The sequence below is a fragment of the Pogona vitticeps genome, chromosome 2 (genome assembly GCF_051106095.1).
Source record: "Pogona vitticeps strain Pit_001003342236 chromosome 2, PviZW2.1, whole genome shotgun sequence".
NCBI classification, from domain to species: domain Eukaryota; kingdom Metazoa; phylum Chordata; class Lepidosauria; order Squamata; family Agamidae; genus Pogona; species Pogona vitticeps.
This window is the reverse complement of record NC_135784.1, coordinates 13,739,579-13,752,018: the sequence shown is the minus strand read 5'-3', so window position 1 is coordinate 13,752,018 and position 12,440 is coordinate 13,739,579. Positions and strand designations below refer to the sequence as shown.

At 44.5% G+C, this 12,440-nt stretch overlaps 1 protein-coding gene across 2 annotated transcripts; it reads left to right on the top strand.

Annotated features, from left to right (window-relative positions):
- Window positions 1-1,289: 1,289 nt before the first annotated feature.
- LOC110070497 (zinc finger protein with KRAB and SCAN domains 5) lies at window positions 1,290-10,523 on the top strand. 2 transcript variants are annotated; one of them, XM_072987569.2, is made up of 6 exons: window positions 1,290-2,466; window positions 5,171-5,846; window positions 7,089-7,209; window positions 7,578-7,660; window positions 8,009-8,135; window positions 8,721-10,523. In XM_072987569.2, exons 2-6 carry the CDS (start codon window positions 5,391-5,393, stop codon window positions 9,581-9,583), a joined length of 1,650 nt encoding a protein of 549 aa, XP_072843670.2. In that variant the 5' UTR covers window positions 1,290-2,466; window positions 5,171-5,390; the 3' UTR covers window positions 9,584-10,523. The 2 variants fall into 2 exon arrangements, with proteins under 2 accessions (XP_072843670.2, XP_020633837.3); XM_020778178.3 differs by having other exon boundaries at window positions 1,302-2,466; window positions 8,718-10,523.
- The last annotated feature ends 1,917 nt before the right edge of the window (window positions 10,524-12,440 follow it).

The following is a 12,440-nucleotide window of genomic DNA, read 5'->3' as shown; positions in this document are numbered from 1 at the left end:
CTAAGTGACTTCTTTATTCATATTTATAAATGTATTGCCGTATTTAAATCCATATTACAAAGCTGCCAGACATAGGGTTTTTTTAAATTATAAATGTTTTTGTCCTGTCCTTTGGAAAGGTAAAACAACATAGCTAAATAATGACTGAAATAAAAGAATAGAATATCAGGAATAAGGTTCTTGTGGCCTACCCATCAGTTCAGGAAGGGACAGGATCCTTGTATGTCACATGCCATCCAAGTTGGAACTGACAGCAACTCTGATCAGGTTTGCAAGGTGAGTTATTTAAAAAATTCTATGGCCCCTTCGTTTCCGTGGCAAAGTAGAGATTCAAACCCACGCCTCTTGAGTCCTAGTTCATCCCTCTATCTGCTGCACAGGTCATACTGGGTATCTAGATGTCCTGTATAGCCCAGTCTATTTATTCAGTGTATTGCTCGACATGTACTGCTTTTGAGACTTTTTCTGGATGTTGTTAGCATGGAGAAAAGGGCAATCCATCATTTAAAACCTAGGACCCCATTTGTTGAAATATATGCATAGATCACTCCTATTTCTTTCAACAAGAACAAGTAGAATTAAAAGCACCATTGCGCATTGAAAGGCATTTACATATATAACTATGAACATAAAAATATAAGCAAGTTCCCCAACAACTCCCCTTATCTTAGGTAAACCAGCAAAAATAGTCTGACCGTAGCTTTAAAAAGAAAATTTTAAAAGGAAGAAACAATAGTTACTCGCAAAATTGTGTCCTCAGAAACTTGAGGTGAAGTTATGGGATGGTTCGTGGTAAAACGCCGAGTCATATAGTCAGCGGGCACCAAGGCTGAAGAAAGGAACACTTCACACGACGTCTGATAAACCAGAACTAACGGCACGGGCAAAACTTGCCTCAGAGAGCAAAAAAAACGGTTAAGTCCCTCCCCCCCAGTGGCGGGAAGGAAAGCGAGCTTTTGATTGGTTGCTTTAGAACAATTGAACAATCAATCAATTATTCTCTCTTTCCTTTCCGCCACTAGGGGGCAGGGGCGTAACCGTTTTTCTCCCTGAGGCAACTTTTTCCTGTCCGTTAATTGCGGTTTAACGGGCGTCGTGTGGAGGGTTCTGCTCAACCTAGGTTAAATAACTGCTCGTTTTGCCGCGAACCATCGATCGGTGTCCTTCGTACCTAAGCATGTTGAGTTGCTATATATTTCAAAAGAAACAAGTCGGATTAAAAACACAATAAGTGGTGCATTAAATAGGAATTAAGCCATAATAATTTTAAAAAGACTTCAAAGGAGAAATTAAAAGCTTGGGCAGATTTTAAAGTTTCTCAAGGGTCAGGAATGCTACCCATTATGCATAATCTTTATGGTGTGCATAACTTGTGTTTCCCATCATTTTTTTAAACTACAGTACGTCTTCCATATTCTGTGCAGCCATTGCACTTTGACACGTGTCTGCTCAACTATATCCGTGTGCGTGTAAAATATAAATCTCGGGCTACAGTCCAGTATGAGGGTAAAGTAATGCTATACTGATGGACGAGGGAGAGGGACGAACCCACCCACCTACCCAAATGGGAATTTTACTTTTGAGTAGACACAGACAGGATTGCAACATAAATTTCCCCGGCCTGAACTTGCGATCCTTGAATACAACTACTGTATTTGGAAGTAAGACTCCAGTGCAGCTATTTGCAGGCAAGACTCCAGTTTAGGTGCAAATATATAATTATTTGGAATCCAGTGGAGTATTTACTTGAGAGGAAACTCGCACAGGGCAAAGTGTGTCTTGGTGTTTTAAATGTGTTTTCAAGGCTTTGTAAAAGTGTGTGACTTCCGAACTGTTCGGTATTATTGAAGCTATCGGGAAATACAGATTAGTTGAAACGAGAGTGAACACGTGTAAGCAGTAGCACTAATGATTCTTTCCAAATTATTTCAAATAAAAATAATTTTCTTTTGCATGGAATTGATGCCTTTCTTTTATTTAAGAAGACTGGAAGGGCTGAAAAAAGTTATCTATTTATTTGAATATAAAATCGATCGATCGATCGATCTGCATCCTTTTTCCAGAGTTATTGGGCAAGGCAACTATGGGATAACTGGATTGGACCAAGAAATTATAGATCTTCCCATCCTGGACCAGGTTTCTGCAAAGTTCTCCTTCTGGACTATAAATCCCAGCATCCCCTATTTAGCATGATCGGTGAGAGTGGGAGCTGCCATGCAACCTTTGCAAAGCAGTTCCCCCCTCTCCACACAAAAAAAACAATAGCCATTTGATAACAGGGGCGAGGGGGAAAGAGCAGGTAAGAACGAATGGAAGTGAAAGAGTTTCAAATCCTAGAGTGGCACCGAGGGGGGCAAGGAGGAGGAAGGAATCCTGAGCCGGAAGAGCCATACCGGTCGCAGAGGGGGGAGGGGAGGAGCATCCTTTGATCTCGTCCCAGATGCATCTCCCTGTCCCGGGAATTTGGTGAGCGCAAAATGCATGACTGTTTAGGTGGAAATAGATGGAGTTTAAAAAAAAATACTTTCACATATTTTATATGAAGTCTTTATATATCATATATATTATAAAAAAATATTTTCATATATTTTTATACTTCGATGTATATTATGTATAATGTAATATAATACAATAGAATAATATATAATATTAATGCATAGGTAGAAATATATTAAATATATTCTTATTATTTATTTTTATCCACGTTTTGCACGGAAGGCTTGGCGGGTGGGAAAAGAACAAGGCAGGAAAGTTGGTTTGAAAAGTCCAGCCAGCCAATAAAGATAAAACAGGAATCTATAACTCCTGCAGCTGGTGAGGAGGTTTCTGGGAAATGTAGTCCCAAAGAAAGTAACATTTCTGTGTTCTGACATAGTAGCCCTGTAAGCCTGTTGCAGAAAAAAAATAATGGGAAGTCCCATTGGCAAAGTTTTATTTGGTATAACCTTTCATGGACTGCATCCCTTTCACTCGGGCATCTGAAAAGCAAAGTGTGCTGCTTAGATACCGCCCCATAGTGTTTAAAGGACTCTCTGGGCAATTTCCAATTTATTATTCAGGATACACATTGCCCCCCACCCCATTCCAGCAAGCTGGGTACTCAATTTACTGACCTCAGAAGAATCATCATCGTCATCTTGCAACTGCAGACCTAGAAGGGACCCATCGAGTCCAGCCCCTGTCAAGGAGGCCCAATGGGAAATAAAACTCCCAACCTCTGGGTCCACAGGCAGATGACTAAATCAACAGATTATGCATCAGTTGGAAGGTTGAGTCAACCTTGAACTGGGTACCTGAGCCCCCTGGGATCAATCTCAGGTTATGAGCAGAGCCTTCACTGACGCCTTGCCATGTGTGGCAAAAGAGAGAGAGAGAGAGAGAGAGAGGAGAGAGAGAGAGAGGAGAGAGGGAGGAGAGAGGGAGAGGAGGGAGAGGGAGAGGAGAGAGAGAGGAGAGAGGGGGGAGAGGAGAGAGGGGGAGGAGGGAGAGGAGAGAGAGAGGAGAGAGGGGGGAGAGGAGAGAGGGGGGAGAGGAGAGAGAGAGGACAGAAAAGGAGAGAGAGAGAGGAGAGAGAGAGGAGAGGGAGAGGAGAGAGAAGGAGAGGAGAGAGAGAGGAGAGCGAGAGAGAGAGGGAGAGGAGAAAGGGGGAGAGAGGGGAGGAGAGAGAGGGAGCAGAGAGAGAGGGGAAGAGGAGAGAGAGGGAGAGGAGAGAGACAGAGGAGAGAGAGAGGAGAGAGGGGGGAGAGAGGAGAGAGACAGAGGAGAGAGAAGGGGAGAGAGAAGAAAGAGAGAGGAGAGAGAGAAAGGAGAGAGGAGAGAGAGTGAGAGGGGGAGAGAGAGAGGAGAGAGAGAGGAGAGAGAGACAGAGGAGAGAGGGAGAGGAGAGAGAGAGGAGAGAGAGGAGACAGAAAGGAGTCAGAGAGAGGAGAGAGAGGAAGAGGAGAGAGAGGAAAGAGGGAGAGGAGAGAGAGAGGAGAGGAGAGAGGGAGAGGAGAGAGAGAGAAGAGAGAAGGGGAGAGAGAGGAGAGAGGCAGAGGGGAGAGAGAGGAGAGAGGAGAGAGAGAAAGGAGAGAGGAGAGAGAGGGAGAGGGGGAAAGAGAGGAGAGAGAGAGGAGAGAAAGAGGGGGGAGAGAGGGGAGAGAGAGGAGAGAGAGAGGAGAGAGAGAGAGGGGAGAGAGAGAGAGAGGAGATAGAGGAGAGAGAGAGAGACTACAAATCCCAGAATCCCCCCACCCCATTAATAGCCCTTGGCTATTATATCTGGGCAGCTGTGTGGTCACAACATTGGGAAAAACATTCTTAACTGTTAAAGCAGTGTGGCAATGGAACCACTTACTTCGGGATATTGGAGGCATTCAAGAGAAAACCAAACAACTTTCTGTCAGATCTGCTTTGATCTGGGTTCCTACACTGATCAGGGGAGTTGGACTCAGTGGCCTTGTAGGCCCCTTCCAACTCCATTATTCTTTGACTCTATGGTCCAAAAAAGTTAGTTTCCCCCCGGACTCTGGTCCAATTGAATGCTCAGGGAGAAAAAGGAAATAGGTTGATGGCTAGAGAGAATAGAAAAGAGAATGGGGCAGCATTTTGTGGATTTGCGAATTTAGATCGGTGACAGTTGTGTGAGGTCGTTGTCAACCAAGAGAAGGTCTTAGTGTGTGCCACTTGGATGAGGAAAGATCCCCCTGCTTCTCAGCCTCCAATCTCTTAATCCCTCTTGTTTTGACATTTATCTGTTTTTGTTTGCATCTCTTCATTTAGGAAATGTAATTCTTGTATCAAGAAATACTAATTACCTTTGCTGAATTTACCACTTCTCTAAATTCTCTCAAGACCTGGCTGGATAGCTCAGTGAGTGGGAAGCTAGGAACTATGAGTTCGATTCCCTACTACCCTGTTTCCCCTAAAATAAGACCTAACCTGAAAATAAGCCCTAGTATGATTTTTCAGGATGCTCGTAATATAAGCCCTACCCCAAAAATAAGCCCCAGTGAAGTGAAACCCTGCCCTCCCACCACTGTGCTTCAACCAGAGGAAGACAAGATGACTGTATTTGAATAAACATAGATTGTTGTAAATGAAAAATATAAAAAATCCCCTGAAAATAAGCCCTAATGTGTTTTTGGAGCAAAAATTAATATAAGATCCTTTCTTATTTTTGGGGAAACAGGGTATGCCACTATGGAGAAAAGCCAGCCTAGGTGGCCTTGGGCAAGCTGCACACTCGTCCCAGAGCACCACCAGAAGAAAGGACTGTGCAACCACTTTTGACGATTTTGGACCTGGAAAACACCGGGAAGGCTTGACATGAGTCAACATCCACTTGATGGCAGATCAATGTTATTGTTGAATTCCCATACCTTTTGAAGGCATTAAGGAGATCTCCTTTTATGCTGTTGGTGGCTGTCGTGGAGCAAGGCTTGAACATGGAAGATGAGGACCTGGCTGGCTCTCAAGCAGGAAGAAGCCATCGAGTTGCCCAGGCTGGACCTGACAGCAGTAGGGCATGCTGGGAAAGTGCAATGAAGAGGATTCTCGGAAAATATACCATTGGATCCAAAGAGCCATGTGAGCTCTTTAGGCAGTTTTCATACCAGGAGGCTGAAGGGCCTCGAGAGGTTTGGAGCCAACTCCGCGCTCTGTGCTGTCAGTGGCTGAAGCCGGAGCAACACACGAAGACTCAGATCTTGGACCTGGTGATCCTGGAACAGTTCCTGGCTGTCCTTCCCCAGGAGATGGAGAGCTGGGTCAGGGAATGTGAGCCAGAAACCTGTTCCCAAGCGGTGGCCCTGGCCGAGGCCTTCCTTGTGAGCCTGGTGGAAGAGAAGAAACAGGAAGATTTACAGGTGCAGATACCAAACTCTTTATTAGGGCTGGTCCTACCGTTAGCCAAAATGACACAGCTCTCCTCTGCAAGCAGATTTTGAATGTTGTGAAAGAGGAAAAAATAGATACAGTGGTGACTCGCTTAACAATGATAATCCGTTCCAGGAAAATCGCCGTTAAGCGAAAACATCGTAAAGCGAAATAAAAAACCCCATTGAAACACATTGAAACCCGTTCAATGCTTTCCAATGTGGTGAAAACTCACCGTCCAGCGAAGATCCTCCATACGGCGGCCATTTTCACTGCCTGTATAGTGAGGAATCCGTCCCTAAACACAGCAGGGAGCCATTTTAATTACCCGGCAGCCATTTTGAAACCGCCGATCAGCTGTTAGAAAAACATTGTTTTGCAGGGAACCGATCATCGCAAAGCAAAATTTCCCAGTTTAGACCATTGTTTTGTGATCGCAATTGTGATCACAAAAAGATCATCATAAAGCGGATTTGTTGTAATGCGGGGCAATCGTAAAGCGAGGCACCACTGTACTTATTTAATTTGTGATGGAGGTGATTTTATTGCTTGGTTTGTGAAAAGATGCCTGTGGGGTTTTCTATACCATGCACCAAAATTAAGTGACTGGTTTGGGGTGCCCAATCCTTGGCATGGGATGTGTGTGCCATTTACCACTCTGGCTCGGGCAGCAAAATATCTTGGAATGGTACTGGACACTTCTAAAAGTGTCCAGCGCCATCCCCTCCATCAAACATATTTCTTCAAATTAAAAATAATAATAAGAGTAAAGAAGGAATTTTCTTTCCAGTTACAGCAGCTAAGGCCCAAATCCTATTTGTTTTTACTGCCTGTGCAAGGGGTCCATTACACACACACACACACACACGTTTGCTCCATTCCTGAAAGGGTATATTTGGTAAGGCTTGCCCGTTGCTTTGAGCAGAGCAGGCTCTGGCTCACACCATTCAGAGCACTGTGTCTTTGAAGGCGTTCCATGTTGAGATTTTGAACAGGATTCTCCCCTAAGCACTGAAGCCTGTATTGCAGTGTTGACACAAAATCAGTGAAACCTGAGACCTTTCAGCTATACTGCCTCCTTCCCTTTCCATCTTTTTTCTTTCATTATTTTTTGAGAGATCTGAGCTCTGTTGTTCTCATTATCTTCAGATGCTATTGTTGGATACGTTTTGGCTTGCATAATTCCATTTAAAATGGGTCCTCCATTAACTGATGCCTTGTTTCAAGTTCAGGTGCTGTCAGCCAAATTGACTTCTGATTTTTGTGAAGCAAGGAGAACTCCATCGGATACCAGACAGAGATTGCTTTTCTGGGGGACTGGTCGAGAGAGCGAAAGAACTACCCATTCATTAGGTAAGGCTCGTCAACGAATATTTCAAGTTCAGCTCTGCTTCTACGTTTCTGTAGCTGTTTTTCTCTATTTGGCAGGAGTGGGGGAAAATCATTTTAACAAACACTTCTGCTTTAGAGTGAGTTCACACTCTTCATCAGCCTTGCAGTGTAGGTCATTTACTAAAAATAGGTGAATCCACAGACAAGAACGCAGAGTCTATCTGGAGGAGATTGCTCAAGGAAGTGAGTCAAGTTAGATGCAATCGTAAAACAAGTGGTTTTTGGCAGTCCAGTCTCGGAACAAATTCAAGCTATTAAAGGAAAAGGGTCATACTCACTCAGCTGGTAATGGTGTATAAAAGATCCCAACCCTTTCATGTCACTTGCAGATGGTGAAACGCCACTGGCAGTGCCTGTTCAGTCACCTCCTCCTGGCTATGGAGTGGAAGTCGCTTCTGCACAGCCAGATCAGGTAAGGATGCGATCTGACATGAGGGAGGTTGGCCATCACTTGGGTACTTCAGACTCTTGGACCCAGGATGCTCTGCCTTGTCCCTCTGGTGTCTGTCGGTCCTGCCCACCAGGAAGGCTTTCCACAGCAGTGCAAACAACATCCTTCTTACTGTTGCTGCTGTTTTGGGTTGTGCTCATTTGCGGAAGAAACGTTGCATTAACTGTGTGGATGGAACCTTCCAAATTCCTCCACTTCTAAATTGTCCTTGTACTCTTTATTTTTCTCCTCCTTCTTTTCTTCCTCTTCTTCTTCCTCCTCTCCTGCTACACCTCTTCTTTCTCTTCCTTCTCCTTTTCCTCCTTCCAGGGCCCAGTAACCTTTGAGGAGGTGGCAGTCTGTTTCACAGTGGACGAATGGGCTCTGTTGAACCCGAGCCAAAGAGCTTTGCAGAGGGACGTCATGGTGGAGAATTACGGGAACCTGGCTTCTCTGAGTAAGGATCTTACTTCTTATGTGCCATCAAATCACCCCGACTTATGGTGACCCTTATAAATGAGCGATCTCCCAAATTTCCTTTCGTCAACTATTCAGTTCCTGCAAACCCAAGCCTTTAGAGAGTCCATCCATCTCATATTTGTTCTTCCCCTTTTCCTGCTGCCTTCCACCCTTCCCAGCATGATGGCCTTTTCCAGAGAATCCTGCCTTCTCATGATGTGCCCAAAGTAGGACAGCCTCAGTTTCAACATTATCGCCCCCAGAGACAGTTCAGACTTGATTTGATGTAGGACCAAAGAAAGAAAAGTCAATTTACAAAAAACCCATAACACATGTTTACCTTTTTTGATCTCTTCCAGTGTTTTGGCCTGTCCCCATAGCCAGATTTCTGCATTTCCCTGACATGGTTATAGACCACTTCTCTAGGGATTCTAACTCAGTGTTACTTTAAATTCAGGATATTATCCTCCAGATGTTCCTGGATAAGGGTTCTCCTCATCCATGACCATTGGTGATACTGAATGAACTGGGTGCTCAGCTTCTCAGCATTTTACCAGTTCCCTTTTCTTTTTTACCGTAGCAGGTGATAGCAGGAAGAGCCACAGTGAGGAAGAATCTTACCGAGAATACTTAGAAAGACTCATATGTACCGAAGGGGGAAAGGATAGAAGGGATACAGAGGCAAAACAGACAAAGAGGAGCAAATCCTTTGCTTCCAAAGATGTTGAGATCTATGAAAGAACAGATAATGAAAAGAAAAGAAGTATGTGTAGCATATGTGGGAAAAACTTCAGTCGTAAATCACACCTTAATGAACATACACGCATTCACACTGGGGAGAAACCATATAAATGCTCCGAGTGTGGCAGAAGCTTTCGGCGGAGCACAGACCTTACCTTCCACCAGCGAACCCATTCAGAAGAGCAACCCTTCAAATGCTCTGAGTGTGGCAAGATCTTCCGAAGCAGTTCAGACTTGAGGACTCACAAACGAATCCACACAGGGGAGAAACCGTACACGTGTTCGTTGTGCGGGAAGAGCTTCAGCCACAGCATCAGCCTCCATTCTCACCAAAGAAACCACACTGGGGAGCAGCCCTTCAAATGCGGGGTGTGTGGGAAAAGCTTCACTCGGAACACGGGCCTCACTCTGCACCAGCGTCTTCACACGGGGGAGAAGCCCTATGCCTGCACCTTGTGTGGGAAGAGTTTCAGCTACAGCAGAAGCCATGCAATCCACCTGAAAGTCCACGCAGGGGAGAAGCCGTACACATGTCCCGAGTGCGGGAAAAGCTTCATAGGCAGTTCCTATCTTAAATCCCATCGGAGAATCCACACAGGGGAGAAGCCGTACACGTGCCTAGTGTGTGGAAAGAACTTCCGGTGGAGCACAAACTTTAACGAGCATAAAAAAATCCACACCACCGAGAATGCTGCTGTGCCTTGAAATGGCTGGATTGTGGAAAGAACGGACAGCGGAGGAGAGGCCTTCTTGTTGGAAGATTCTTTCCAAGAGGGAAACACATATGCAGACAGAAACATTGCGGATTAATCAGTGTGAGGAAAATATAGGGATGTGCCATTCATTTTTTTCTTCTTTCAAAGGCCGACAGCCAGAATTCCCTAGGACAAATTCTGGGATTTCAAGCCTGCAGATCCACACCTATGGACACATATCTTTTGCTCACCTGGACCAGGGCCTAGCTACCTATCTCCAAGGCCTAGTGTAATGATAGTGAGGAATACTGGGGCTTGTAGTCGTAAAGATGGAGTCTGTTAAGTTCTGTACAAGATGATGTTAAAAGCAATGGAATGTGTGAGACCGTTTATGCAGATCTGCCAGGTACAGGGATATGATCCAAAAGGACCTACCTCAGAGATAAAAGGTGGTAGTTTTGCGCCCACAGTGACTCTCTGTCGAAACATCATACTCTCTTTAGGGAGAGGTTACGGTTACACCTAGTTCAAGCCTTTTCCCATCATTTCAATGGGCTGTCAAAATTGGGATGCCCTGTCTGGTGTAATGGATAGAGTAATGGACTAGGCCCAGGAGATCCAGGTTTGAATCCCTGCTCAGCCAAGGAAACTTGCAGGGCCGGGTTGGAACTAGTAATATTACTCTTTAAATATCTCACTTACCTTAAAAGCTACTGTTAGAATCCCTACAAGTCGATTCCAGCTTGAAGGCACATAATAAAAATTTCCAAAACTAGGATAACATAAGAACGCAGAGGCTTCCAGATCAAACCTGGTGTTTCTTTTTTATCTTTTCTCCATCACTCTTCCCTTGATCCACATTTTGCAACAACTGTTGCCTGTTGAAGAGCTCTAGTGACCCTGAAAGCTTGCTCTTTCCTTCCTTCCGGTCTAATAAACATATTACTCAATCCTGGAGTTTTGGGTTTATTCTTCAAAATTATGACGCTACGTATTACAGTGGTGCCCCGCATAGCGACGATAATGCGTTTCGGAAAAATCATCGCTATGCGGATTCGTCGTTATACGAAAATAAAAAGCCCATAGGAATGCATTAAAACCCATTGAATGCATTCCTATGGGCAAAAAACTCACAGTTAGGCGAAAATCCTCCATACGGCCGCCATTTTCGCTGCCTGGTAAGTGAGGAATGGACACGAAAACACAGCGGGCGGCCATTTTTTTAACCTGGTGGCCATTTTGGAACCGCCGATCAGCTGTTGGGAAAAGATCGCTATGCGATAATCAGTAAGCGAAACAGCTTACCGATCATCGCAAAGCGATATTTTACCATTAAAAAAATCGCAATGCGATCGCTTTTGCGATCACAAAATCTTCATCACAATGCGGATCCGTCGTTAAATGAAGCGCTCATTAAGCGAGGCACCACTGTATTTGGTACTTCAAGAAGAAGTCAATGCTGAGATTTCAGGAATATTTAACTAGTTTTTTTGGGAGCGGGCTTCCTGCATCTATACATTAGACACGTTCCAAATTTATGTTTTTAGAGTTGTGGTCCAAAAGCACTAACCTGTGACCATTTCATACCCTCAAAGAGGTACCCTCCCACTCTCACCTTCTTTCTATGGGTCCTTTGTTAGACCTTGATCATGCCATTCTGTGCAAGATGAGTAAAAAAAACTCTCTCTATTCTCCTTATGCTTAGCCAATAGCAATGTACTTGTTTATGCTTCATGTACCTGAAAAAGCAGAATTATAATATCTGCTCTTTGTATTTGGCCATTTTCTATCAGGCATATTGTTACTCTGCGATTGTGTTGTTAATAAAAGTTTCCAATTTTATTTACAGTCTCAGATCCACAGCTTGTGTACACAGCCAGGACCTGGTGTACATTTATATTTTATTTATTTAAAATATTTTCACTCTGCTTTTCTCCTTAAAAAGATGCTGGGGTGGCTTACATCTTTAAAAAGGCAGTATTCTTCCTTCTGAAGTACTGTATTTACTTGGTTGTGGCCGCTAGCGATGGGCCGACCTTGCTCTAACCCCACAGGATTCCTACTTTGGAAAATAATTATAGCTATGCTACGTGTCTCCAGCATTGCTGAGCCATCGTAAGACCTACAAAGTGGCCACGTACTTCAACAACAGCAAAGAGTGAAAAAAGAACCCTGATTGTCATAAAGGTGTGTGCACTAATGAATAAGGAGGAATAAGGAGAACCATTAAGCCATGGAAAAGCTCGCCTCCCAATGTTGTGGGTGCCCCATCGTTGGGAGATTTTCAATAAAAGATTGGACAGCCATCTGTCCAGGATGGAATGAGATCTCCTGCCTTGGGCAGGGGGTTGGACTAGAAGACCTCCAAGGTCCCTTCCAACCCTACGACAATTCTATGATCCTGTGAATAGTTGCAGATGCAAAATGAGAAATTACTTTTGTACTCAAGATGGAATGACAGTGTAACTCGGGTAGGGAAACCGCTGGCCAAAAGACCTGTGTGGATTTCCTTTCTTTTTGGGGGTTCTTGACCTTTAAATCAGCCTTGGGCTGCCTGTCCCTTCAAGTGAAGGAGATCTTCACAACGAGGACTGTTCCCTGCTAACCCTTCAGATGGTGAGCAGTCCTCCCAAAAAGGGCTGTGGCCACCATATAGGACAGTCACAACAGGGAGAGCATCCCCACTGCTCCATTGTGTGGGAGCGCCAAGGCTTCACAGAATTGCAGGACCGATCTCACCCACTCCACTGAGGGGTTTGAGGGCTACTGAGTTTCTGAGGAATTAGGAGCAAAACTCTCCTTTTTTGTGTGAAAGTCCGTCTTTGGAACAGGACGGCCAATTGCAAACACAAACAAGGCTCCTGTGC